The sequence below is a fragment of the Aythya ferina genome (assembly GCF_964211825.1).
Source record: "Aythya ferina genome assembly, chromosome: 1".
NCBI classification, from domain to species: Eukaryota; Metazoa; Chordata; class Aves; order Anseriformes; family Anatidae; genus Aythya; species Aythya ferina.
In genome coordinates, this window is record NC_140296.1 from 481301 (window position 1) to 506878 (window position 25578).

General features: G+C 51.8%; 5 protein-coding genes and 1 long non-coding RNA gene across 8 annotated transcripts; 5 read left to right on the forward strand and 1 right to left on the reverse strand.

The window, feature by feature from the left end:
- The first annotated feature begins 154 nt into the window (after window positions 1-154).
- On the forward strand, window positions 155-1913 carry LOC311421603 (hemoglobin subunit rho). Its single transcript, XM_084493649.1, has 3 exons — window positions 155-313; window positions 431-653; window positions 1722-1913. The coding sequence occupies exons 1-3, from the start codon at window positions 222-224 to the stop codon at window positions 1848-1850; spliced, it is 444 nt and encodes a 147-aa protein (XP_084349775.1). The 5' UTR covers window positions 155-221; the 3' UTR covers window positions 1851-1913.
- Window positions 1914-6291: 4378 nt separating this feature from the next.
- LOC311421610 (hemoglobin subunit beta-like) lies at window positions 6292-9028 on the forward strand. The gene is made up of 3 exons (XM_084493679.1): window positions 6292-7734; window positions 7824-8046; window positions 8794-9028. The coding sequence occupies exons 1-3, from the start codon at window positions 7643-7645 to the stop codon at window positions 8920-8922; spliced, it is 444 nt and encodes a 147-aa protein (XP_084349805.1). The 5' UTR covers window positions 6292-7642; the 3' UTR covers window positions 8923-9028.
- Window positions 9029-9210: 182 nt separating this feature from the next.
- LOC311421615 lies at window positions 9211-10655 on the reverse strand. Its single transcript, XR_014684924.1, has 2 exons — window positions 10541-10655; window positions 9211-9852 (listed from the first exon to the last, which is right to left on the reverse strand). It is a non-coding gene; the product is annotated as an uncharacterized lncRNA (long non-coding RNA).
- LOC311421606 (hemoglobin subunit beta) lies at window positions 9851-12595 on the forward strand. Its single transcript, XM_084493661.1, has 3 exons — window positions 9851-10995; window positions 11108-11330; window positions 12355-12595. The coding sequence occupies exons 1-3, from the start codon at window positions 10904-10906 to the stop codon at window positions 12481-12483; spliced, it is 444 nt and encodes a 147-aa protein (XP_084349787.1). The 5' UTR covers window positions 9851-10903; the 3' UTR covers window positions 12484-12595.
- Window positions 12596-14991: 2396 nt separating this feature from the next.
- LOC311421596 (hemoglobin subunit epsilon) lies at window positions 14992-16745 on the forward strand. The gene is made up of 3 exons (XM_084493634.1): window positions 14992-15280; window positions 15392-15614; window positions 16526-16745. The coding sequence occupies exons 1-3, from the start codon at window positions 15189-15191 to the stop codon at window positions 16652-16654; spliced, it is 444 nt and encodes a 147-aa protein (XP_084349760.1). The 5' UTR covers window positions 14992-15188; the 3' UTR covers window positions 16655-16745.
- Window positions 16746-18240: 1495 nt separating this feature from the next.
- LOC311421532 (olfactory receptor 51G2-like) lies at window positions 18241-25433 on the forward strand. 3 transcript variants are annotated; one of them, XM_084493508.1, is made up of 7 exons: window positions 18241-18280; window positions 18469-19173; window positions 20290-21001; window positions 21355-21582; window positions 22087-22647; window positions 22755-24809; window positions 24927-25433. In XM_084493508.1, the coding sequence occupies exons 6-7, from the start codon at window positions 24403-24405 to the stop codon at window positions 25375-25377; spliced, it is 858 nt and encodes a 285-aa protein (XP_084349634.1). In that variant the 5' UTR covers window positions 18241-18280; window positions 18469-19173; window positions 20290-21001; window positions 21355-21582; window positions 22087-22647; window positions 22755-24402; the 3' UTR covers window positions 25378-25433. The 3 variants fall into 3 exon arrangements, with proteins under 3 accessions (XP_084349634.1, XP_084349632.1, XP_084349633.1); XM_084493506.1 differs by having other exon boundaries at window positions 20908-21001; window positions 22755-25433; XM_084493507.1 differs by lacking the exons at window positions 21355-21582; window positions 22087-22647 and having other exon boundaries at window positions 20908-21001; window positions 24192-25433.
- The last annotated feature ends 145 nt before the right edge of the window (window positions 25434-25578 follow it).

Consider the following 25578-nt stretch of genomic DNA (forward strand, 5'->3'; position numbering starts at 1 on the left):
GTGAGTCTCAGGGCTTTTCCCTTGAAGGCCACACCTCGCTGCAGACTGACCACCCCGTGGACAGGGTTCTGCTGGCGGACCCCCACCCATCCCCAGCCAATGGCCCTGCAGTGCAGGGCGGGGAGGAGCTGCTGGCAGCGGATAAAAGCCCCCAGGGGTCTGCAGCTCCGCTACAAGGTCCGTGTCCTCCTGCAGCCACACGCTACCCTCCGCCCGACACCATGGTGCACTGGTCAGCCGAGGAGAAGCAGCTCATCACCGGCCTCTGGGGCAAGGTCAACGTGGAGGAATGTGGAGCTGAGGCTCTGGCCAGGTAGGTTTGGCTCCTGGGCACTGGCTCGGCTGCATCTGCATGGAGAAAATGCTGCAGGCATGGGGGGAATGCTAACAGTGTGTGTGTGTGTGCTCATGTCTCCCATTCTCTCTGCAGGCTGCTGATCGTCTACCCCTGGACCCAGAGGTTCTTTGATAACTTCGGGAACCTGTCCAGCCCCACCGCCATCATTGGCAACCCCAAGGTCCGTGCCCATGGCAAGAAAGTGCTCACCTCCTTTGGGGAAGCCGTGAAGAACCTGGAAAACCTCAAAGCAACCTACGCCAAGCTGTCTGAGCTGCACTGTGAGAAGCTGCACGTGGACCCCGAGAACTTCAGGGTGAGCCATGCGCAGGGATTGTCCATCTCTCCCTCCACCTAACAGATTAGCTCAGTGCCTGGAGGGTTTAAAGAGCATTAATAACAGAGATTTTGGGTGCTGAAGAGAAAGGGGCTGCCTTGGATGTGTCCTTAAGAGGGGGAGGGAAGGTTGGGTATTTGATACTGTCAGGGAAGGGGCTCCATGTGGTTACAGATTTGGGGACAGATCCAGGGACATGCCCTCACTGCCTGGAGGCATGGCTGGAGAAAAGCAGGAGAAAGAGGAGAAGCTCGATGATGCTGAAGGTGGAGAGGACAGCAGGAAAGTGCCTGAAGAGTGCTGCTGCTGTGCTGGTGCTCTGTGCAGCCTCTCCCTGCCACCTCCTGCCCCCAGGGATGGGGACCACTTCACCCTCACTTTTTCCAAGGCTGGCAGATGTAGGAGGAGAGGCGAAAAGCCAGCATGGGATGGAGACCCAGGGATGCCCAGGGTGTGGATGCTGATGGGAAGAAAGGCCCTAGAGATGTAGGCTGGAATTAAAAACAGAGGGGACATGTCTGGGTGGGGGTAAGTTCAGCAGAGGAGGGAGGGGAGCAGGAGGGGATTAAATGAATGGACATCAGGGTGCTGGGGGGCAAAAAGTGTCTGTGGGTGGAGAGCGGGCAGTTCAGACTGGAGGGGACTGGAGGGGGCTGAAATGGAGCTGATAGCCTCCATTTCAGCCCCTGCTTCAGCCTAACCTCAGGAATGTAGCAGGCAGAGCTGGCATGGACCTGAGCCCCAGCTAAAGTAGGCATGGGGATTCACAGCAGGAAAGAAAAAAAAATATAAAATGTTTGGAAATACACTCTAGAGTTTGGAAAAAGCAGGTGTGAGAAAAGGCAGGGGAAGAGCTGGTGGATACTGGTTCGTGCGGTCAGCACAAGACACTTCCCTGCACAGAGAACTCAGCTAAAAGAGCTTCTCTGCATGACAGCCTCCAGCACCCAACATAGCAGATGGGTTTGCCTCCAGCACCTGGGTCCTACACGGGATGAAGGGGTTCTCAGTGCCATGCTGACCTGATTTCCTTTCTTGTCCCCCCAGCTCCTGGGAGACATCCTCATCATTGTGCTGGCCGCACACTTCACCAAGGATTTCACCCCTGCCTGCCAGGCCACTTGGCAAAAGCTGGTTGGCGTGGTGGCCCACGCTCTGGCCTACAAGTACCACTGAACGCTCCAGAGGAGGATGCAGCTGTAACAGTCAATAAAAATAAAATGAAACAAAACATTTTCTGAGCTTCTCAGTGTGCTCCTGTGTCTCTGTAGCTGCTTGTGGGAAGGAGGGGGAGAGGAAACAGGGGGTACAAAAGGGGAAAGAAGGTCTCAGGGCTGCTGGGAGCATCATGGTCCAAAAAAAAAAAAAAAAAAAGTCAGACTAGCCTAAGGGAGGATGCTCCTCCTGGCTATTTGGGCTCTCTCACTGCCCACTCAGTGCTGCCTGCCCAGCTGGGCTCATACCAGCCACCCAGAGCCCCATGCCCAGAGGGCTGCTGGGGGCATTTAGAGCTCCAGGGGGGCATCTGGAGATACTGGCCTGTCAACAAGCTGCGGGCACATCCTAGCTCACCGAGTGCTCTAAGCTTGCCGAAATAGCTGGGGAGGTTTTCTGACCTGCTCTGCATAGAAAGCCAAGCTGCAGGTCCAGCAGGAATCTTCTGGCCCTAAACCTCTCCACCTGCACTGCATGCAAGGATATAAATTTGGAGAGATTCATTCAAGACACCTTAGACAGAAATGTGAGCTTTCGTAGTACTAATGTATCTTCAAGAAAATGATAAAAAGCATTTTCTATGTCAGCAGTGAAAATGTTCTTCCCAATAGCCTTGGGCATTTTGATCAGAATACGCTCTCTGCAAGATGATGTGGATGGTCTGGAGAGGAGGGGTTGAGGGCAGCTTTTACATGGGACTGATCAGAGCATTTTAATGTCAGATTAGCTTAATGAACAATGATTTTTCACTGTAGCAGAAAGATTCAACATAAACACATCAGTTTCAGGAATGCTTTTTCAGGAGTAACTTAAAAAACAACAAGGACAGACGTCTGTGTCTCAGAATGATGAAATCATTGTTTTGCAAGATTTAGGAACAAATATTCCGCTTTTCTGCAGATAAAGCAGGGAATTGCACTCATGACCACCTTATGCCAGACAGCCATCCAGTCTGAGAGGCGGTGGATCCAGCCCTGCCAGCAGTGCCAAGCACATCCTGGGCTGGGGGGAAAAAGAAACCAGCCCAGCTTTCCTACAACATGTCATGCTCCCTTCAGTCAGCAAATGGGCATGTCAGTGTGATTTCAGGAGGTAAGACTGTACTCAGTGTCCTGGTTCACTCTAGTTAAAGTTCAGACCTTCGGTAGTTGCCACCAAAGAAAAAAGGTTGTCTGCACTTGAGGGGCCAGCAGCGCATACCCTGTGTTGGGCAGAGACTCTGATGGGTTCCCTCTTCCTCTGGGGCCTGATTCTCTGCTGGGCTCGGTGGGAACCTCTCGCCCAGGAGGGGTTCAGCACCAGCAGTGCCCTGGCACATCCTGCTCCCTGTCCGTGCACTGCAGCCAGGGCTGGGATGGTCTGGTTGGCCTTATCCTGCCAAAGTCCTTCCATCAGCTGGCAGGAGAGCAGGGAACCAAATGCACCCTTGCAGGCCAGCATGCCCTACAGACCATTACCCTGGGGAGGAGGGCCCAGGCTCAGCAGCACAGTGAGTGGGGGGAAGAGCAGTGCTGGTGCTTCGCCGTGAGCTCAGGGCATTTCTGCAGCAGCAGTGCAGCACGGTGCTGAGATGCTCTGGTGGATGCACTCAGCTCCTCGAGCAAACTGGCAGCAGTCTGGTTTAGGATCTGTAGGAAGTAACGGCCTGTACCCTGAATAGGTCATGAACTTCGTTAATTCCAAACTGTTCTTTGAAACCCACACAGGACCAGGTTTCATGGTGTGCTTTGGTGTTCATAAGCGTGGAGACCAGAACATTCATCGTGCAATTAACACCTGAATAGCAGTAGGTGCTTCCAAGACTAATTTATCGAGGAACAAAAGAAGTTGTGGGCACAAGGAGTCATGTGCTTACCTTTTCCATCTTACGTAAACTGACAAAAAAAAAAAAAAAAACAAATACATTATTCCATAAGCATGGCAGTCTGGGTGAGCCTTTTTTGGAGTTCTCCCTGCACCTGGCTGCAAAGCGGTGATCCCCCTTTGAGCTGGCACACATCGCAAGGATACTCCTCAAGGCTGAGAGGTCCCTTACCAACTGCAAATCTTTGGGAAGTGACCAGTACCGTGCATAACTTGTACCACAGGGAATTAACATCTTCCATGGGAAACTTTGAATTATTATTTTATATATATTATATTATTACTCTGTGCAGTAAGTAATAAGTTGAACCTTGCCATCATTTGTTAAACCTCACCTTTGCAATATTTTACTTCAATAAACTATTTTTGCTATTACATTTGGCAGTGATTCTGTAGACAGTTTAAATCTTGCCCCTGACAGACGCCAGGAGCCGCAAAAGGCCCTGGTGACAACAAGCCATCAGCTTGCTCCTTTGCTGGGTTTATGGCAGTTGGCTTGTGTTCAGGACCTCACTTCTGCCTCGCCCTCTGTTACACCGTTTGAGTGAGCCCTGTCTGCTCCCCGAGTCCCAGGAGCTCTGTACGATGCAAAGAGCTTTTGGAGCCCAGAGCCACCTACAAGCAGTTCCAGCCCTCCCCAGCCCTGCCAAAGCAGTGCTGGCTGCTGCAGGGTGAATTCACATTCCTGTTGTGCTGCCTGCTGCGTCCACGCCAGGAGGAAGCAGCCAGGTCCTGCCCTCAGCTGGGAGACCCGGAGCTGCTGGCACAGGATGGAAGGAGCCTTGACAGGGCTGTTCAGATGCGGAAAGAAGATCACAGCAAATAAAGTGGGAGCAAAGACACCCACTAGGCAGACTGGCTCTAGGCTTCAGAAATTGTGTGTTCTGAAGGAGAGAGAAGAGGCTGGCCTGGATCCAGAGGCTGGGTACATCTGCCGCTCCAGCTGATAAGGGCATGGGTAAAGCTTGGCGCAGGACACTGCCTGCTGCAATCAGAGTGACCAATAACCTCTGCTTCCCATATAAAGGCCTGGAGCCTTTTGCAGCTAGTGGGACACTTTATGTACAAAACGGGACAGCTCCTGTCCATGGAAGTGGGCATGACCCAGTGTGGGGCCAAGCGATGACAAACCACATAGGGGGCTCTTCCACCCGCATCAGAGACAGCTACAGAAACTGCCTCCACTTGGCACATCATGATGATTTCTTCTTCCCCTCTCCCCCAGCCTGTGCCACTGAACTGCCCCCTCAAGAGACATCCCCTGGCTGGCAGCTCTGAGCATGCAAACACTGACTGCTTGCCAGGCCTCTGCTCTCAAATCATAAACCAGGTGATTTTAAAATGTATTTAAAATTAACTCTGTCCTATAGAAATGTATGCCATGGAGGGATCCCTGAAGAAGACCCCCAAAATCCAAGCATAGGGCAGGGTCTGTCTGGGCCATTCTGCCTTTGCTTTTTGTCAAGTGTTTCTCTGTTGCCTCACTGTTTGGCAGAAACCTTGGGCACGCAGTGCTGCTTACAGAGAATGCTTGCAGTGTCCTGCCTGAAAATACTTGTCATTCTCACATACACCTTCAAGGCTGTGTCCACTTCGCTGTGAGCTTTTGCCTCTGATGACAATATGGACCAGTGCCCAACGGCTGTAAATGGGTGCACACAGCCTCTGAGCCTGCCCAGGTCATTGTGCATAACATGTTTCCTTAAAAAGTCTTTGTGGCTGACAAATTACGACTAAAAAGCCCTTGGAAGTCAGGAGATGAAACAGGGAGTTTCATCTCATGCTTTTTCTTCTCTCAGCTAACAGCCGATAACTGTCCTGCAGATCTAATGCTGGAGATCATGTGAAAAGTGCTTTGAAGAAGTCACTCACTAGGAAGAGACATTCTCCAGCAGGAGCACAACAGATGCTGCTGCCCACTGCAGTGAGTGAGGAGCCACGTGGGCTGGGAAGGGACAGGGCTGAAGGAGGAGGAAAGAAAGAGACGTAAGGCAAAGCTCAGCAAGCCCCAGGAGTTGCTCATCCTTTGCTTCATCTCTTAGTTTAGCAGCTCACCTTGTACCTTGGATGGGCATTTGAAACTGCCCTTGTGGGATGGTGCACCTGAGCTGGTCTGGTGCTGAGGTATCACAGGGTGCGTGCCACTAATTCACCAGCCCACCCTGCTAATAAAGAATCTGGAGCCATGTCTGCAGAGCAATGTCTTGGCATTACAGCCTCCTCATTTCATAGCCTACAGTACATCAGGACTCTGTTCTCAAAATGATGCTACTTGCACTTTTCTTATTCTTTGACGGCCTCATCTATTAGTAGGAAGCACCATGGATCAAGATGCTCTGCCAAGTAGGAGGGTGGGAAAAAAGTGACAACTTTCAAAGTTATGCCAGCTGCCGAAAGGACTGGTGTTGACCAGAGGAAAGGCTGGAGGAACTTACTGACAGTTTAATTTGGAGCAGGCTGATAAGAGGCAAGATTTGTAAAGACTGCTGCCAAGGGGAAGACAAGAGGACAGACTTCAGCCTGCAGGCAGTGAGAAAGCATCCCTGCAAGGCTATTTCATAGGGCTGAGTTATTTTATGTGAACAATCAATCTGATCGAGACAGCTCTACCAGTAGCAGGAATGCTGCTTTGCCAGGACATTGTATTTCTTTGGGGATATGGGATATCCTATTTATCAGAGGGGCTCAAAGGTTTTGTCAGTGTTGGTGTCTGATGTAGCAAACCATCCAACTTTTGCGATGCAGGCAAGGTTTCAGCACATATTTCTGCTAAAAGCCTGAAAAAAAAAAAAAAGAAAAAAAAAAAAAAGGAAAAAAAAAAAAAAAGCATGGTTACCTATTCAGTTCAGACTTTTACATGGTGTACACGCCATTTCCAGTTTTGGCAGTCTCAGAAGTGTGCCCCAAAGCTACCCAATCATTAGATGAAGGGAATGTCATCAGTGCCATGCAGTAACAAGGCATTTAAAATCTGACATAAAGTTGATGTTGTATTTTCCGCTTCCTGGAGGGCAGGCAGAGGAAATTGGCATCAGACTGTGCACAGCACAGCCCGGCCCTAGCTTCCCACCGGTGTGGGGTGGGACTGACTGTCCTTGTGGGTGGCGGGTCTGGCTCACACTGCTCACGGGATGAAGGCTAGGGCTCACACCCTGCTCTTGAGGCCCACTCAGAATCACGCCTTCCAGGTGGGTTCATTTTCTCTGACAAGGAACTTCTGCTCAAGATGGTCAACAGCAGAACAGCACAGACAACGGCTGTGGACAACTGCAGTGGGTAAAAGCAATGGACAACAGCTGTGAAGCTCTTTGTTAGGACTGAGAAGAAAGGAGGATCTTGCATTTAAGTCACAAGGCCTACATTTGGGAGTAATCATTGTGCTCCCATTTCCCAGAAAGCCTCCGATCCTTCAAGCAGGGGCTGATGATGCCTCGAGCTGTTCAGGATGGATTCCAGCAGCATAGTGCACCATCAGGAGTCTGAAAGCAAGGCCAAGACAGAGACTGAAAGCTCTTTGAATGTCGCTGCCTGTCCCGTTGGATCTCCTCTGCACCTTCAGGTCTCCGGCTCCTGCTGCAGCACTGGTAGCCCATGGCCGTGGAGGAGCTCTACCTGCGCTCGGGGCTGCGTCTACAAGCCCATGGGTGCAAGATGCAGCTTGTCCACTCAAAGACAGAGGGGGGAAAGGGCCTCTTTTCCCCCTGGACAGGATCCAAAATTGCTATCTTTCTTAGCGCAGCCCAGCTCCCTCCCCAGCCCTAACCAATGGCAATGTCAACTGAGATTAGGACAAGCTGTTACTAGTGTATAAAAATCCCTGAAGCAGACTTTGACTCCACTTCCTAGTAATTGTTCAGAGAAGCCTCAAGCAAGCCCTTTTGCTCAGCACCATGGTGCACTGGACAGCCGAGGAGAAGCAGCTCATCACCGGCCTCTGGGGCAAGGTCAATGTGGCCGATTGTGGTGCCGAGGCCCTGGCCAGGTAGGAACGGCTCCCGGGCATCAGCCCAGCTCATCAGAGGGAACATTAACAGTGTCTGTGTGCAATCGTCTTCCCCCTTCTCTCTGCAGGCTGCTGATTGTCTACCCCTGGACCCAGAGGTTCTTCTCTTCCTTCGGCAACCTGTCCAGCCCCACTGCCATCCTTGGCAACCCCATGGTCCGTGCCCATGGCAAGAAAGTGCTCACCTCCTTCGGAGATGCCGTGAAGAACCTGGACAACATCAAGAAGTGTTTTGCTCAGCTGAGCAAACTTCACTGCGACAAGCTGCACGTGGACCCCGAGAACTTCAGGGTGAGCTGCGCTCGGACCCCAGCCTCAGTGGAACAGAGGTTTCTGTCCCCTGGAGAGGGCTCTGGGGGTCTGGCAGCCAGTGAGAGCCAGAAGCAAATCCTTGGGGCTGCCTGAACATAGGCACCTGCTGAGGGCAGGGACAGTGGAGGGAGGAGTGCACAGGCATATTTGAGGATAACAGGCAGGAGTTCTGGGGCTAAGATATGAGAGAGGAGGGACCCAAGCAGGTGAGGTGCATGGGCATGAAATGCAGTCAAATACGTGCAGGCTGCGGAGTGAGCAGGGAGGAAGCAACATGAGCCTGGAGCACCCAGAGACCAGAAGAGAAGAAACTGAGGCAGGATTGAAGGAAAGAGATAAGCCTGGGCACGAGGGAATAGCTACTCTAAGACAGAAAATAAACACAGCCATTTCAGCAGAAGGAAGGGATCTGAGCCAAGGAAAAGCAAGGAGAGGGAGGGAAGTGAAAGGAGAGAATAAGCCCAGCCAGAGCAAGGACACTAGCACAGCAGGTGTAGGGAAGGTGTCTGGGGAGGGGGATCCAGCACACTCGGGCATCCTGGTCAGGGCCAGAGATGTGGGCATGGTGCTCTGCATGGGGCTGTGATAAATCAGCTCCTTGCTTTGTGATGGATCCTCGATTGGTGCATTCTGACCACTGCTGCAGCCCAGGTGGCGTGTCCTGAGTGCTGGGCGGGCGGTGGGGCAGAACCCCGGGCTGACAGCTTCTCCTCCCTCCACTGCCAGCTCCTGGGTGACATCCTCATCATCGTCCTGGCTTCACACTTCGGCAAGGATTTCACCCCAGCCTGCCAGTCTGCCTGGCAGAAGATGGTCCGTGTGGTGGCCCATGCTCTGGCTCATGAGTACCACTGAGCTTCCTGCAACCATTCACACCAGGAGATGCTCCCAGATCACAAGGAAGCATCCTCTGGGGCTACTGGTCTGTAACTGCCAAATAAACACCTACTGCTTCATCACACAGGGCGTCTGCCTCTCTGTGGGAATGGGAGGGGGAACCACGGCAGGGTGCTGGGAACAGGAATGAGGTGCTGACACACATGGGGTACCACAAGCCATGCCTTGTTCCTATGAATTCATGCTAGTGAGACTTGTCTAAGCTGGAGAACCCAGGAAAACATTCAAAACTAGGACAAATAAAGACACTACTAAACACATACAGAAAAACTGGTGGTTTATTGAGACATCAGGCAACATCACTGGGTTTCACATTTTAAGCCTTTCACAGATAAAGTGCAACAAATCTTTGCACAAAAATGTGCAATGGGAGAAATGCCAGTGAGATTAGGTCTGCTTGTAGCTTCTTTCACAGAAGGAAGCATATTATTTTTTTGGCCCTTGTTTAAAATATTATCATTCTCAGATTACTAAAGCTAGACTGTAACATTCACAAATATCTATTATGGAAAAAAACTATGACAAAAGTGTTAATTTCATGTACAGGAAGGACAGAGTACTTGGTTTCAATGGCCACTACATGTAAATTTTCACGAGCAAAAGAAAGTTCCCTGAAGTCTTCATGCCATGCAGAGGGTCATGTCCCTCATTGCTCTCCTGTCCTCCTTTCAGCCTGGTGGTGAGACTCACAGCATCCCCACAGCACTGCGAGCGGCTCAGGGACACGTCTGTGGCTTCAGTGCAGTGAACTCCTCTGCCTGCACCCTCCCACCCCTTTATCAGAGAGAAGGCAGCAGGCATGGCTGTGGAGCAGGTTTGCTGAAAACATTGCACTTTTCAGCATGGAGGGCTGGGGGTTGTCTGGAGCAGGGTCCTTTGACCAAACACCTTCCAAAGCAAGCATACAGAGCAGAACTGGTGCAGCAGCTAACAGTGGCAGATGTTGCCCATGGCCAACATAAAGGCATTGCTCCGTGGTCATGCAGCCACCCTGGGCCAGCTGGTGTTCCTTTGAGCTACCAGCTCTGGCTGGATGAGGTCCAGCCCCAGCTCCTGCCCCCATCCCACCTTCTCCAGCTCCTGTTTGCTGGGAGCAGTCTGAGGGGACCCCACTGCCTCTCCCAGAACTCATGGGGTTACCGCTGCCTGCTGCTGCAGATCTGCACTGCCAGCAGTACACCCAGTCTCCCTCACCTCACCCAGGGCCACCTCTGCGAGCCAACATTGTGCAGGCAGTTCCTGGGCACTGCATTACAGCCCTTCCCTTCCACGCTCCTGTACTTGGCCTCTGCTAGAAGGCTCTTTGAGGCAGGAGCTTCTGCAACCAACTGCCCGTGATTTCCTTATTGCTACCCTAATGCTAGCAAAATGTTAAACAGCTGATTGCTAAGAACAGATAGAAAAGAACAAGGAGAACCCAAGGATATTAGGCCCTGCAAGAAGAGGACAAACTGCTTGCACAGAGCTGGTGCCTTCAGAGCCAGGACCCAGCAGCCCCAGGTCCTGCTCTTCTGCCTTGCCGTGGCACACACCACTGTGGTTGCACCATCCAAGGGACACCGAGCCTGGCACACACCTTCCTCCCAGGGCTTCGGGGGGACTCGCACGGTGCTGAGCTCAGACTTTGCGTGGAGATAAATGCCGCCCTCCCGCAGGGAGCTGCAGTGAAATCAAAGACGGGGGGCAGGGTGGTGGCGGATCTGGGCACCGTGCCCTGGGGCCCCACCCTGACACCACGTCCCCTCCCTTGGGGTGCCAGGGCTGGGGGGGCCCCTCCCGGGACCCAGCCAATGGAGGGGTGCAGGGGGAAGAGGAGGGGCCCTGCGGAGCGTATAAAAGTGGGGTCGGGACAGCCGCTCGCCAGCGTGCGATCCCCGCGGGAGCAAGAGCCGAGACCTCCTCCGTACCTGCAGCCACACGCTACCCTCCACCCGACACCATGGTGCACTGGACAGCCGAGGAGAAGCAGCTCATCACCGGCCTCTGGGGCAAGGTCAATGTGGCCGACTGTGGTGCTGAGGCCCTGGCCAGGTAGGTTCGGCTCCCGGGCATCGGCTTGGCTGCACCTTCATGGAGAAACTGCTGCAGTCACAGGAGGGAGCATTAACGGGGTGTGCATGCTTCTCCCCCCTTCTCTCTGCAGGCTGCTGATCGTCTACCCCTGGACCCAGAGGTTCTTCTCTTCCTTCGGCAACCTGTCCAGCCCCACCGCCATCCTTGGCAACCCCATGGTCCGCGCCCATGGCAAGAAAGTGCTCACCTCCTTCGGAGATGCCGTGAAGAACCTGGACAACATCAAGAACACCTTCGCCCAGCTGTCCGAGCTGCACTGCGACAAGCTGCACGTGGACCCCGAGAACTTCAGGGTGAGCCACACTCCTGGCCAGGGCACCCATTCCCATGCATCTCCGTGGGGATTTTCTCCCCGTGTCCCCAAGCCATGTCCCCAGTCCCACAGGTGGGGACTCCCTGTAGATATGCCAGTGCTGGAGGAAGAGAAGCTGGTGGTCGAGGCGAGGGGCAGAACTGGGAGGAGAGGCAGGGAAGGGACCTACATGGAGCTTGGGGGGAAAGGACCAAAGGGGCTGAAGGGGCCATAGGGAGGGTGAAAGCAAGGATACAAGGGGGCAAGAAAGGCGGTGAGGAGGTGGCTGCAGTGCGGAAAGGGAGGGGGAGTGTAAAGTGAAAGCAGTTGTTGGAGCAGGAAGAGGTCTGAGCTAAGGGGAAAGCAAAGGAGCAAGAGTGAAACCTTGCATGGAGGAGAAAGGAGAGATGAGCAAGAGACAGTGGCTAGATGCCAACAGCCAAAGAGGAGTGGGGCATAGAGGGAGAGAGAAGTTTTGTTCCTGCATCTCTGCAGATGAGAGTCTCCCAATGGGGTAGGAGACCCGGCACTTGTCACTGGGGCTGGCTGGGATCCCCCCATGCCAGTGGGAGCTTGCCCTTGGTGCCAGGGTGCTTTGCACGTGCCAGCTCCCTGCTGCTCAGCAGACGCTCAGCTCTGCCTCCTGCTCGGGAGAACTCCCAAATGAAGGCAGAAGGGAGAAAAAAATAATCAACAGAATTGTTGGAGAATTTTTGGTTACTCATCCCATACCAGTAGGAAAGGGAAGAAATATGTCCTGGGATCAGTGGTTGAGATGAAAAGCTTTGGAGTCAGTGGCCCAGACTAAACAGGGGCTGGTGCATTTCGTGTGTTGTACATTTTGTGATTTAGACTGAACAGGAGGATTAATGAGTTTAAGATAAGTCTTTAAAAGGACTGCAGTTTGTGGGGAGATTTTTAAGCCTACAAATGCCTGTAGGTTTCCCTGGGGCTGGTGCAAGTGTTGGTGTGGGGATCGACAGTTTCCCGGGCACTGTTAACCAAGGGTGCTCATGTTCCCACAGCTCCTGGGTGACATCCTCATCATCGTCCTGGCCGCCCACTTCACCAAGGATTTCACTCCTGACTGCCAGGCCGCCTGGCAGAAGCTGGTCCGCGTGGTGGCCCACGCTCTGGCCCGCAAGTACCACTAAAGCGCTGGCAGCAACGCTCCCAGAACATCCTCCAGCTCATGTCATGCACCCGTGGAAATGCTCTGGAGCCGTCAGCTTGTAACAGCCCAATAAAGCTCATCCTGTGAAGGCCCCTCTGTCTGTGTGTCCCTGGGCGGCTGGAGGGGCTGGGGGCTGGGGGCCTGGGCGCCTGCAGGATGGGGATGGGGGCTCGGGCAGGGCAGGGCTTGGGTGTTGGGACGTGCTGGCTCCCTTGGCTCTCGGTGGTCTTTTGGGTGGTTGTGTGGGGTCTGCCTCTGGAAATCAGACTTAGAAACCTGCGTTCTGGGTGGGCACAGCCCTGCTGGCCTGGGCTTGTCCGCTGGGGAGGTTGCACTGGGGGAGATGTCTGTAGTTCACTGTGAAACCAGGGGGGTTTCTCACGAGCCCAGGGGAATGCAGAGGAACCGAATTTTTTTAGGGAGGATAAACAAAATGAAGACTTTAATCCTCCCCAGCCCATTTCTGGCATAAAGCCTACCAGAAATGAGCTGACTCATACTGGCCTAGCAGCCAGCTGGGTGGGGACAGGTTTGAGATAAACATTTTGCTATCAAGACCTGTCCAGACCTTGTTTATGCACTTCTTTTTCACCCCATGCTGCCCATTCTGCCGTGCGGGTGGGGGCTGAGGGTGGAGAATCCTGCTAGTGGTGGATAGTGGTGACTATTAATAATTTTCTGTTAGTGAAAATCAATCGATGCCTTGTATGTGCAAAGCCGTTTGAGTGTTTAAGCGTGCGCAGAGCAGGACTCCAGGGTAGAGATTGTTCTTTGCACTGGAAGCACTGTCCGTCCTGCTGGAGCTGAGCAGGAGGCAGCAAAAGCATCCACTAGCTGAAAGGACACGATTGCTTTTAAAAGGGGAAAAAGAGCCCATAGCTGTATATCCCTGCATCTCTGACACCCCGTCTGCACCGTGCCCTGCTTCCTTGCTGCTTCATCCATGTCTGTGGGCATCCCCCTCTCCTGCCCCTGACCCGGTGGGTTTCAAAGCCCTTGGTGACCCATAAATCCCCTTCTCATGCACACTGCTCTGACAAAGGGGAGTGTTGTTGCTGGTGCCAGGGCTTACACTGAGAGCATGAGGAGATTCTTGTATTTAGTCAAAAAGTGCAAACTTCCTTGCAGGGTGTCTGGGGCGGCAAAGAGTGTGTGCCTTGTTCAGGTGACACAAAAACAAACAAAAAAAAACACTCTTGTGATTTTTTTCACAAATGTCACGGTAGATTTTCACAGACATTCATACAAACATGATTCTTCAGACTCCAGGAAGAAATGACTGAGTTGTTTCCACAAGTAGGTCTCCTCCTGCCTGGCACACGCGGTGTCTGGGGCTGGACATGAGCCTCTGGGGCCCCAGGCTGGACACTGCAGGAGAGCAAAGGGGGACACCTCCTGCTGCTGGGGTCCCCTACCTGGGGTCCCCATCCCTGCATGCAGCCACACGGCAGCACAGGGACAGTGCCCACCGGTGGCTTCACTCCCTGGTCCCAGTGCCCCCATCCGACAGATCCCTTAGCACAATCCACATCCCATGAAAAACAGCAGGAAGGGGGCAGATTGTTCCAGGTGCCTTGGGACCAGGCTCACAGACCCTGTACTTTCAGTAGAGACTCTGGTTTTGGGGGTTTTGCCCAGAAAGCAAAGCAGGAGAGCCCCCCAGTGGAGGGGCATTGCTCCTGGGGAGGGTGCATCACCCCTAGTGCTCAGGGGTGTCACAAGGGAGCAATGCTCATGAAATCCAAATTCCTGAACTGGCAGGAAAATGTGGTGCACACCAGCTTGTCAGGGCAGGATCCAAAGGGAAAGCCCCTGGCTGGGCATCCCTGAGCTGAGCTTTTGCCGCCTTTTGAGCCTGCGGCAGATCCCTTGGTGGCAAACCTGGTGTTCAGAGAACATTTCACCTGACCTTTATGGGCGAGAACTAAAGCAGAACTCGGCTGAAAATAAAAATCCTGTTTGATCTCTGCTCCCTGCACCACCACATAGTACCTGGCTGGTCGCCTTACAGCCGAGGGGAGAGCACGGGGGTGAGCTTCTACCAGCTCCAACAGGAAAGCTAAAACTGAAAGGTCAAGTTCTGCTACAGGAGGAGGACAGTGGGGTTAAAGCAGATTTCAGCTGCAAAGCCCCAGCACCCCCCAAGCCCTCCGAGCAGCTCCAGCACTCCTGGTGGTGTGCAGGGACTGCAGTGCAGGCATCCCTACTCCTGCTGGGGTCTGCTCTGACACTGGCTGCGTTTTGGCAGGGGCATTCTCCGTTTGGCTGATGAAAAATAAGGCAGGACAGAGGCCAGTACTGGCAAAGCCAAGGCACAAGGCTTGTGCTCCATGAGTCCCATGCACACGTTTTAAATGGAGATGGACTCCTGCGCAGTGACTTGTGCAGCCCTTTATCTGCAAAAGGGCCCAGATCTGGGATGGGAACCGGTGACCTGACAGCAGGGGGGGGAAGGGATAAAGCCCTTGCACTGGGGATAACCCGAGGCCCCTTCTCCGTGTGCCACACCCCGGCTGTCCCCTCCTGCTCCCCTCCAGCGCGGACCCCCACCCATCCCCAGCCAATGGCCCCAGAGCACGGGGTGGGGAGGAGCTGCCGGCAGCGGATAAAAGCCCCCAGGGGTCTGCAGCTCCGCTACAAGGTCCGTGTCCTCCTGCAGCCACACGCTACCCTCCGCCCGACACCATGGTGCACTGGACAGCTGAGGAGAAGCAGCTCATCACCAGCATCTGGAGCAAGGTCAACGTGGAGGAATGCGGAGCTGAGGCTCTGGCCAGGTAGGTTCGGCTCCTGGGCATCGGCTCGGCTGCATCTGCATGGAGAAACCACTGCAGGCACAGCTCACGGAGGGTGTGTGTGTGTGCTCGTGTCTCCCATTCTCTCTGCAGGCTGCTGATCGTCTACCCCTGGACCCAGAGGTTCTTCTCTTCCTTCGGGAACCTGTCCAGCCCCACTGCCATCATCGGTAACCCCAAGGTCCGTGCCCATGGCAGGAAGGTGCTCAGCTCCTTTGGGGAAGCCGTGAAGAACCTGGACAACATCAAGAACACCTACGCCAAGCTGTCCGAGCTGCACTGTGAGAAGCTGCACGTGGACCCCGAGAACTTCAGGGTGAGATGTGTTTGCAGCCTGAGCCCTTCCCTGCATAGTGCTTTGGTTCAAGGCTGGGGAGAATTGCTCCCCACAATGCTGCCTGGGTTACGTTCTGTGGCTGGTGGAGGCAGAGTCCCTGCGTAGTGTCCAAGCAAGACAACACGTGTTGAACTGTTTGCAAGACAGTGGGTGACTTTCAGGCTCAATAGTCCCATTTTTTGTGTCAGTGCAGGAATGGGGAGGAGAAAGGATTGAGAGATTGTAACCTAAAGGAAGCACTTGGGCTGAGGATATAAAAAAGCAAGCCCAAAGGAAGGTGCAGCATAGGTGGTGGAATTAGAGGTGGAGAGATGCTGAACAGAGTGTTTAAGGAAATCGTAGGTCCTATAGCAAGATAAGCAGCTAATCTGCCCTAAAATCATAGAGCAGATCTCTGGCTTGTCCAGCATGGGCTCCGATTGGGATGGGCACTCTCTCCTCCCCTAACACTTATAAATAAAAATAGATTAATTTATTCATTTACATGTAAAGAAAAAAAAAAAATACAAGCAGCACTTGGCAGGCTGGGTGTCAGGCCAAGATGCTTTAGCATCCCAAGGCAGTAGGAAAACAGTTTCAGGGCTTTTTCCCCACCCACCTCCCTTTTCTTTTTAGAATGAAGCAATTTCTTTCTCCAAACCCAGTTTTTTTTTGTGGAAAAGACAGAATTTTGTCCCTGCAGCTCCAGGGAGCAGGCACTGAGCCACACCACACAGCCCAGAGGCTGTTCAGGGTGGGAAGGGGGGGCGTGCAGCAGCGGCTGTCCTTGCAGCGGGGCTTCAGCCTCGGGGAGAAGTCAGACGAGACCCCTGGGCTGGTGTGGGGATGCTCCATGGCCCGCTGCGATTCAAGCAGCACTAACCCTGCCTGTCCTCCACTTTCTCCTCCAGCTCCTCGGAGACATCCTGATCATCGTCCTGGCTGCCCACTTCGCCAGGGATTTCACCCCCGCTTGCCAGTTTGCCTGGCAAAAGCTGGTCAGCGTCGTGGCTCACGCGCTGGCCCGCAAGTACCACTGAGCCTGCCGGCACCGGCCGGGGAAGGACCCCGCTGCACCCAGCACCCCTGGGTGCCAGCCGGCTGTAACCCCCAATAAACACCTCAAATGTCTGCAGTCTGCCTGTCTGTGCTGGGAGGGCTGCCAAACGCACGGCTGCCGCGGGGGTGTGCTTCTTGCAGCTCAGGGCTGCTGCGGACGCGTTTCCATAACTCTGGAGTGCACCCTGATGTGCGCGCCCTGCCAGTGCACATGGGCTGGGAGGGGAAAACCCACTGCTGGCAAGGGGCCCTGGCACTGGCAGTGTGTCAGAGAGGGCTGCAGGAATATCTGGGGATTGCAAGGAATCCGTGCCTGTTCTCCCGACACCAGGTTTGTGGGAAATGAGGTGAAGCCACATGGAGCACACAGCTCCCAGCTGAGCTGTGGCTGTTCAGCACCTGCTGTCCCCTTTTTGGGGTACTGGTGCTGCCTTGCCTGCTCCCCCTGGCTGGAATTTGCCACCTCCCTGCGGAGCAGATGGTGCAATGCAAGTGGGGAAACCTCTGGACTCAGACTGCTGGGAGGCTCATGTTCTCTGGCCCCACAGGAGACACTGGTCCCCCACAGAGGATTTGTAATGCCAAGGCACAAGGCAGACACTCATTCCCAGGGGCTCCCAGTCCCCTCTCCAGATGGAGGGAGTTCAGTCCCCACCAGCACCCTGCAAACAAAATCCACTGCATGAAGGGTGCCCAGGCTTTGCCTGGTGCTCCTTCCCCCATCCACTGGGCCCCCCGTGGTGTTTGGAGCTGGACTGTGGGTCAGGCTAGGTGGTTTGCTCATTGGGATAAGGGTGAAAAGATCAATTTTCATAAGCTATTTTGTTACCCAAAGTGGGGAAAAAAAATAAAAGTGTCCAGGGCTCTGTTTATCTCACTCCTACATCTTGCCTTAAACCAAGACTGGAAACTCCTTGAATACAGGGGCTGATATCCAGAGTTGTTCACAGATTCTAACACAGCTGAGTCATGGCTGTGATAGACATTTCTGGAATTAGCAGGGAGGATATGGTTGGTTTGGGTCATTATCTCTCAAAGGCATGACTTACCATCACCTGGATTCAGCAGGCTTCTCCTCTGCACTTGACCTGCAGATTTCTGTGCAGACAATAACATGCCTCTGTGGCAGCATGGGCTCTGCACCACCCTGGTCTGAGCCCTGAACTGGCCCAGGGACTGGAGCAGAGACCTCCAGAGACCCTCCCCACTTGCATTGTCCTGTGGTTCTGCACTTGGAGTGTGCAGGATGCTTGCTTCCCTTTTCTCACCTCTGGATTGCTTTGAAGGGTTCCCTAAAGAAATGAGCTGAAGGTGCCTTTGCGAATCTGCTTTGTCCAGATGCTGTAAAGGACAGGATTCACGAGGAGTGGGCGGAGGATGTAGGTGTTGCTCATCACAGCATGAAAGATGAGGGTATCTCTTTCCCAAAACTGTGCAGGACAGACAAGACAAGCATCGATGCTGCTGAGTGTTCTGTTGAGGGCAGCCAGGTCATGGTGGGATGGATGTACTGGGGGTGGGTCAGTGGGGGCAGAGGGCTGTCAGCCATCAGCCCCTCCAGGGACATGGCAAAGAGTGCTGCTGACCCCAGGAAGGCGAGAGAGCAGGTAAGGAGGAGCTGAGCCATGCAGGGCTAGTTTAATCTACACGAGCCTCCTAGGACCACAGGAACAGCAATCTGCACAGCCCAGATTTGGTACAAGTCTTGTTTTAAAAGTGATGGAAAACCCCCGAATCCCTAAGAATTACACCATGCAGCACTGAATTGATGGGAAATTCTTCTTGTCCTCACTAGCAGGTTGATGGATTGTTCTCCTCTATCATAGCAGCTTCCCTCAAACCTGAGACAGCGCTGCAGACCTTTGATGAATGGGCACACCATGTTGCTTTGGACAGAAAGTGAGGGAATTTCCACAATGACAGCACAGATTAACAGCTGAATAGATTGCATGAGAGGAATGTTAAAATTGATTGGAAAAGGGATTAGGAAATAATGTTAAACTATATAAATCAGAAAACAGTTCTGAACAGAGGTTGCAATCTCTGCTCTTCCTCAGCCATCAGAAGATGTCACCTCTCCTGGAGCTGCCCTACTGCAGACCCACTGTGAAAAAAGGTCACACAGGTTTGCACATGGGTGGATGGAAGATAAAGCTTCTTATTTAGCTCATAATAGATGTCATATGCAGTTTTTTCAGGTTCTAATGGAAATAATTAGTCAAATATCCATGCTAGGATAATTAATAGAGTCACTGCAATGAAAAATGTGGTGGTGGTGGGTTTTATGCTTATGAGAGAAGCATTTGTTTTTTATCTACAGGGATATTCCTGCTAACAGCTGTGACATATTGCCTGTATACTTGTAATAAACTCCTACAAATTTGTGCTTGAAGATATATGAAACTAATCAAACACCAGAGCCTTTTATGGAATCCTTATTCAAAGTTTGTGTCAGTCTACGGAGCAGGATACCAGAGGACTATCAGCAGAGGATTATCAGGTATAATTATGTTTATCTGTTATGATGCCTACACTCACCACTATAACAGGAGCAGGGAAAAAAAATTATCTTTTGGCATAAGCCAAAAATACTCTTAAAGTGACTCTATGCTGCCCCTGCTGGGGTTATATATATAGTGAAGCACGATTTTATGCCTCCGGAGGGAATTCTCTGTCAGGAGCGTCAGCATAACAGAGCATTTCAGCAGACAGGTCTCACAGCTGTCAAGATTTGAATATAATCTTAAAAAAATTCAGCCATCCCTGTGGCATATTTGTTGTGTTTTCCCACACAACTTGAAACGAGGATGAATGGTGAAGTACTCGTTCTTATTTTGCAAAAGATGCTTATTGCTTTTGAGTAGTAAATAAAGATGTTGTTCTCTCTAAGCAACAGCACGGGAACACCCGAGCTACCTGATGGCTCTGTGCTCCTGCAGAAGCTGTTTCTGCTAGTTTTGTACACTGAATTTTTGGCACAGAGATATTATGGCAGAGGATATCTGTCTGTAAATCAAGGGGGATCGTTTTCAGACTGCCCAGCCCACAGGAGAGGGCTGGAATCGATGAGGCCCCCAGCAAGTGCTGTGGGTGAGTCTGGAGGGAACAGGCTGGCTTTGCTGCCAGGTTGTGCAAGGGCTGGCTGGAAACAGGACCAACAACTTTTTTTCCTGTATCACCAGCAAAATCCGATATTTGAGAAATATGATTTATATATGAAGAGATTTTTGATCGATCCCCTTGGTAACTTTGGAGAAATGAAGGTTTGAAACTCCAGAATGACTTATCTTGGCTGCTCTGCCTCATCTTTCCTTTTTTTTTCTACCCTCTCTCCTCCCACCTCTGTTCAGTGCCCTTCCAGCCCAAATTCTCTTCTGTAAGAGAATTAGACACATGCTCATTTTCCATTCCAGACCTGAACTGATGTGGATAAAGCTTCTGAGATGATGAAGCAGGAGTTTCTCTTCCATATCCCAAGGATTCCTAGGGCCAGAAGGGCACAGGTTTTTAGTAGCTGGTAAAAAGCAAACTCACAAACTATTTTTTTTTAATTCTTTAATGTTTTTGTTGTTATTATTATTATTATTTTATTTTTAACTTCTACTCCTTTTGGCAGTCTATTAGCATTTGTCCAGGCTATGTAACTGCTGCTGTGCAGAAAGGCCCCTGTGCTCCACCCCACAGAAATGAAGAACTCCTGCACTAGGGACACATATTCACTATGCAGTGAAAAAACACTGGGAAGTTAAGGTGATTTTGATGTCCCCACACCATCAAACTTGAGCAGCTGACAGGGGCTGGAGAAGCATCGCCTTTGTCCATGCAGCAGAGACATGAGAATGAGATGAGGAAAGCCCAGTCCCCAGGAAGTGCAGCCCCATCTCACCACACAGCACAATCCTCTGCTACCTGAGAACGTGGAGATGGGACAAGAATCTCCTGGATACTGCCTGGCCTCATGGCAGGGCTGTGGAGCACCTTCTTGGATGGAGACCTTTTGCAGATGTGCACTCGTACCACATTCTCCATAAAGCAGCCACGTGCTGCCTGGTTGTGTCCCAAACACCCTACCAAAGAGCTCTTGCTCCTGCTTTGCCCCATCTCTATTCCACAGATTCTTCCAAGGAACAACCTTCTTCCACAGAAGGGAATGGTTCAATTTGCAATAGTTTTATTTGGGAAGTTTCTGTTTATTTTGTTAATATTTTTCATTTTACGTACATGAATTTTTCAGTGTCTGACAGCATTGGAGAGAAGAAACCGTGAAAGGACTTTCTCAAGAAAGAAAGAAGAATGAGACACCATATTTGCACTAAAAGTCTTGGCAGGTATGTGTACGTTTTTCCAGGGGAACGAAAATCTAAAGATGCCCTCTTTTACCCCAAATTCAGTGAAGAAATCTAAGCAGTGTTCCCAGAGAGTCATGCCCCTATCTGGTCTGCCAACCAGACCTGGTTGGCAGGTGCAGAGCAGCAGTTTCACCCTAGAGCCACACTTACACTTGGGGCAAATAAATGACTTTTTTCAATGTTTAGGATTTTAAAAAGTCATCTTAAATAGGAAGAAAAAATAGTGAAAAAATAGCTTTCTTATTGTAAGTTATTGTTTTGACCAGCATTTCCTAAGCAATTAGGATCCTTGTGTTTGCTCTTGCAGCATTTATCCCTGTGCTGCTCCTCAGGTGGTAGCAGCCCAAGGTACTTAAGGGAGTACCATCACCATCCTGAACTGCATTTTATGGCCTCAGCCCCTGTAGTAGGTCCCAGCTGACTCCCACTGCTGCTGAGATTCCACATAGGTATTTATAAAAACAGACAACTTATTCTGCATGTGCAGTACTCAGGCAGGAGTGTGATTCCCTCTCCCTCTGCCTCTGCCTCTTGTGCCTAAGGACTTCGGCCAAGCAGAGGTAAGGGCATCTGAGGCTGCCATGTGTTTCCATGTCAATCTCAGCTCATTACCAATGTTTTAATTTTGTCAGCGTCATTTTCTGTTCAGATTTTGTAATCAGGGAAACAAAGCTACCAGAGATAACTTTGTTTCACGGTTGGTTTGCTTATCTTTTATTGTACTTTCCTGCAGCTGTTTCATGCTCTCCATCCATCCATCCATCCATCCATCCATCCATCCATCCATCCATCCATCCATCCATCCATCCATCCATCCATCAACCCCCTTCAAACCCATCACCTAGCCACCCAGGCAGCTATTGCCAGCACAGCCTTGACTGCCTCTCCATCCATTCACACGCATTTTCATCACCTCTTCCCACTGCACTGTCTCCTCTCTGTGTTCTCCACTGCTCATGTGCCTCTTGCCATGTCACAGGGACACTGCAGAGGCAAGATATCCACTAGAAGAGGGAGCAAACATTTCTGCAGAGAGTATCCAGTAATATAATTCCATATTTCAGACAGGACTTGAGGCTATGAAACCAAATGCTGAGAACTGCTTTTTCACGGATCTTGCACAAACCACAGATTATGTCCCATCTGCTGATGGGACAATGTCTTGGTCCTGCCCCTGAAGCGGCTGGTGCTGAGCACGCTTGGAGATGGAGCAAGGCAGCAAGTGAAACAGCTTCTCTGCTCGAGGCACGGCTGGGCAAGGATTACTCGCTGTCAACAGGCTCCACGTTCATCCTCCTGGGCAGGGGCTGAGCATCCACCAGAGCCAGAGCACCCACGCCTCCCCCATGGCACAGCACCGAGCTGCATGGTGGAAATTCATTCCAGTGCAGAGGCATGGCTCGTGTGTCTCACCAAGGACAGAAATAAAAGGAGGGTGGGAGGAGCAGAGGAGGGATATTCCTTCCTCAGCCTCAGCATGGAGTAGTCAGGCTGAACAGGGTGAAGCTGGAGGGACATGGAGGGGGAGAGGATGGGATGCCCAGGCTCCGGGGTGGTCTGCACCTCTGTGGATGGAGGAATGATCCACAGCACAGAAGTCCCCCTCTGTGCTGTGATGCTAGCTGGTAAGGAAAGCCATTCTTTTTGCAGTTTTATTAATATTCTTTCAGGCAAGAGCACTTGATGATACACGGAGTGAGAAGCATAACCTTTTTTTTTTTTTTCCTGATAGTCTGAACCACATTTACAGATTATGAAGATGAGGAACTTGTTCAGGTCTGAAAACCAAAATTCAAGTACCTAAATCTGTATTTTCATGTTGAAGATAACTAGAGCACCCTGGAAAGCTGTCTGCTAATTGAGCTTATCAAGCTAATTATTTAGCTGGCAAAGTAAAGAGTGGAGGCACAGATGTCTGGAGCTTTGTCTGAGAAGTGGGGCAGTTGGCAATAGACTAATTCCATTTTTCATGGCACATTAATGAATTTAGCCACATGCCCTCCAATTAAACAATGCCGTGTTCCTTGTTTACATAGGCAGATGGAGTGTGAATTCCTTTAGTGCTGAGTGCTGGAAAAGTTTGACTTCTTCCTCGTCGGCTGTTGCAGCCCCTGAAAAGAGCAGCAGACAAACCAATCAAAGCATCTGCATAGGCTGGAGGAATGTTTTACAGCGTTTTGTTTTACCTGCAGCTCCAAAAGGTGCAGACCCTGTAGCCTGAGTTTAAGCCCTTTCAGCACTGCACTGCTTTTGTGAGTTGTGCTTCACAGAGCTCTGCATTTCCCCGAGGAATCTGTGGGCTGTGGCTTGGAAGCACTGTGCTGACAGCTCTGCAGCAGAAGAGAGCTCTCTTTGAGGGAGCATTGCTTAATCCTACCCATAACCAGCTGTAAAAACAACATTCCTGCTAAGAACTACAGTTTCTGTATATATTACCAACACACACATCAGCTGAAATACCCATCACTCTGAGTAGTTTGATGGGCTGTCACTGAGAGCTGCAGTAATGACAACAAAGACTAGAATAGTAAATAATCTCTGAAGCGAAGGGAAATTGTAATGTTTTAAATTCACCAGTGCTGTACCAAAGTTAGACTTAAGGGAGTGACCATGTCCCCTTGGGGGTCAGAGCGGGTGACAGATGAATTTCAGTAATTGCTCCCATTTCTGTACCTCCCAGAAACGGGGGTGAAGGACTCCCAGAAGCACCAAATGCTTTGGGTTGGAAGTGGCCTTACAGCCCACCCAGTCCCCCCCATGGGCAGGGGCCCCTCCTGCCTGCCCAGGCTGCCCAAACCCCATCCAGCCTGGCCTTGAACTTAATGCAGGAGCCCAGCCCCATCCTGCCAAGTGCCGTACAGCCATAAAACAGAGGAAATTGCAGCCTTTCCCCTTCCCCTTCAGCTTACAGGTGGGATGAGGATCATGAAGGGTGCAGGTGGAGGACAGGAGGACAAGCAAACTGCGACTGCCACAAGCTCTGCCATGGTGAAAGCTCAGCAGTGGGGTCTCTGACCCCACACAGAGAGCCCCAGAGGGACCTGGTGGAGCTGGAGAGTGGGGCTTGTGTGCCCTGTGTGGCCTGGAGACTGGGAGGAGAGGCTGCAGCAATGTCCTGGGAGGGATGCAGCCCTGGTGTGACAAATAAATGTTATTATCTCCTGTACAGGTGAGGAGCCTGGGGGAAACAGGAACAAGGGCTGTACCAGCACTGCCACATGCTAATCGCTGCTCTTGCACATCTTCAAGGAAGAGAGAAGAAATGAGATCTTCACGACAATCCCTCACACTGTGTCTGGCCAGTGGTTTGTCCTCATTGCTCTGTGAAATTTAAACTTGCTCCACCTTTGAGTCGTTTATGGGAAAGGGTCCCGTGGCCCATGCCGAGGGCGAGCATGTCCCCAGGGAACAGCAGCCATGTCCTGGCTTTCCTGCTGGCAGGCATCCCTGGGATGGCTCGTTTCCACCGCTGGGTTTTCATTCCTTTTGGTCTGATGTATCTGATTGCAATGCTGGGAAATGGCATCATCCTGCTGGTTGTGAGAGCCCATCACAGCCTCCACGAGCCCATGTACTATTTCCTTTCGATGCTGGCCACCACAGACCTGGGCCTGACTCTGTCCACCCTGCCCACCGTGCTGTGTGTCTTTTGGTTCCACGCCAGAGAGATCAGCTTCCCCGTCTGCCTCACCCAGATGTTCTTCATCCATGCCTTCTCCTTCATGGAGTCCTCAGTGCTTCTGGCCATGGCCTTTGATCGCTACGTGGCTGTCTGCTTCCCGCTGAGGTACTCCTCCATCCTCACTGGGGCCAGGATTGCGAAGATCGGGCTGGGGATTGTTGCCCGATGCACCCTGGCACTGCTTCCATTAATCTGCCTTCTTACACGGCTGCCTTTCTGCAGGTCCCATGTGCTTTCTCACCCCTATTGCATGCACCAGGACATGATACAGCTGGCATGCACAGATGCCACCTTGAACAGCCTCTATGGCTTAACCCTGGTGTCGATGGTGATCCTAGACTCGCTGCTCATCGCCTTCTCCTACGCCATGATTATTAGGGCTGTGCTGGGCATCACCTCCAGAGAGGAGCAGGCCAGAGCCCTCAACACTTGTGTTGCTCACTTCTGTGCTGTCCTCATCTTCTACATCCCTTTGGCTGGCCTCTCCATTATACACCGGTATGGGAAGAACGCTGCACCCATTAGCCACGCTCTCATGGCCAATGTCTACCTTTTTGTCCCTCCCGTGTTGAACCCCATTCTCTACAGCATGAAAAACAAGGCCATTCGCAGGGGCCTCCTCAGGCTCCTGTGTCAAAGAGCGGCCTGGCCTGGCCATGGCTGGAGGCATTAAGAGGGACATTTGCCCACACAAAATGCCCAGAAAAAGTGCCAGGTCAAACATAAGAAGGATTTAAGAGAACTTAAATGTAACGGGAAGAGCACCTTGCAAATAATGCTGACAGCTGAATGCTGAATGCATCCACAGCAGGAATTCAGCCGGGAAGTGGGTGGACTGCTTGGTGACCAAGGTGGGCTTCATAGCAGGCGGCTT

Bases quoted from the DNA above. Each gene is read 5' to 3' on its own strand.
- LOC311421603 (XM_084493649.1), top strand. From the start codon at position 222: ATGGTGCACTGGTCAGCCGAGGAGAAGCAGCTCATCACCGGCCTCTGG. The intron at 314-430 runs GTAGGTTTGGCT...TTCTCTCTGCAG, and splicing joins GGAGCTGAGGCTCTGGCCAG to GCTGCTGATCGTCTACCCCT. The intron at 654-1,721 runs GTGAGCCATGCG...TTGTCCCCCCAG, and splicing joins TGGACCCCGAGAACTTCAGG to CTCCTGGGAGACATCCTCAT.
- LOC311421610 (XM_084493679.1), top strand. From the start codon at position 7,643: ATGGTGCACTGGACAGCCGAGGAGAAGCAGCTCATCACCGGCCTCTGG. The intron at 7,735-7,823 runs GTAGGAACGGCT...TTCTCTCTGCAG, and splicing joins GGTGCCGAGGCCCTGGCCAG to GCTGCTGATTGTCTACCCCT. The intron at 8,047-8,793 runs GTGAGCTGCGCT...CTCCACTGCCAG, and splicing joins TGGACCCCGAGAACTTCAGG to CTCCTGGGTGACATCCTCAT.
- LOC311421606 (XM_084493661.1), top strand. From the start codon at position 10,904: ATGGTGCACTGGACAGCCGAGGAGAAGCAGCTCATCACCGGCCTCTGG. The intron at 10,996-11,107 runs GTAGGTTCGGCT...TTCTCTCTGCAG, and splicing joins GGTGCTGAGGCCCTGGCCAG to GCTGCTGATCGTCTACCCCT. The intron at 11,331-12,354 runs GTGAGCCACACT...ATGTTCCCACAG, and splicing joins TGGACCCCGAGAACTTCAGG to CTCCTGGGTGACATCCTCAT.
- LOC311421596 (XM_084493634.1), top strand. From the start codon at position 15,189: ATGGTGCACTGGACAGCTGAGGAGAAGCAGCTCATCACCAGCATCTGG. The intron at 15,281-15,391 runs GTAGGTTCGGCT...TTCTCTCTGCAG, and splicing joins GGAGCTGAGGCTCTGGCCAG to GCTGCTGATCGTCTACCCCT. The intron at 15,615-16,525 runs GTGAGATGTGTT...TTTCTCCTCCAG, and splicing joins TGGACCCCGAGAACTTCAGG to CTCCTCGGAGACATCCTGAT.
- LOC311421532 (XM_084493506.1), top strand. From the start codon at position 24,403: ATGCCGAGGGCGAGCATGTCCCCAGGGAACAGCAGCCATGTCCTGGCT.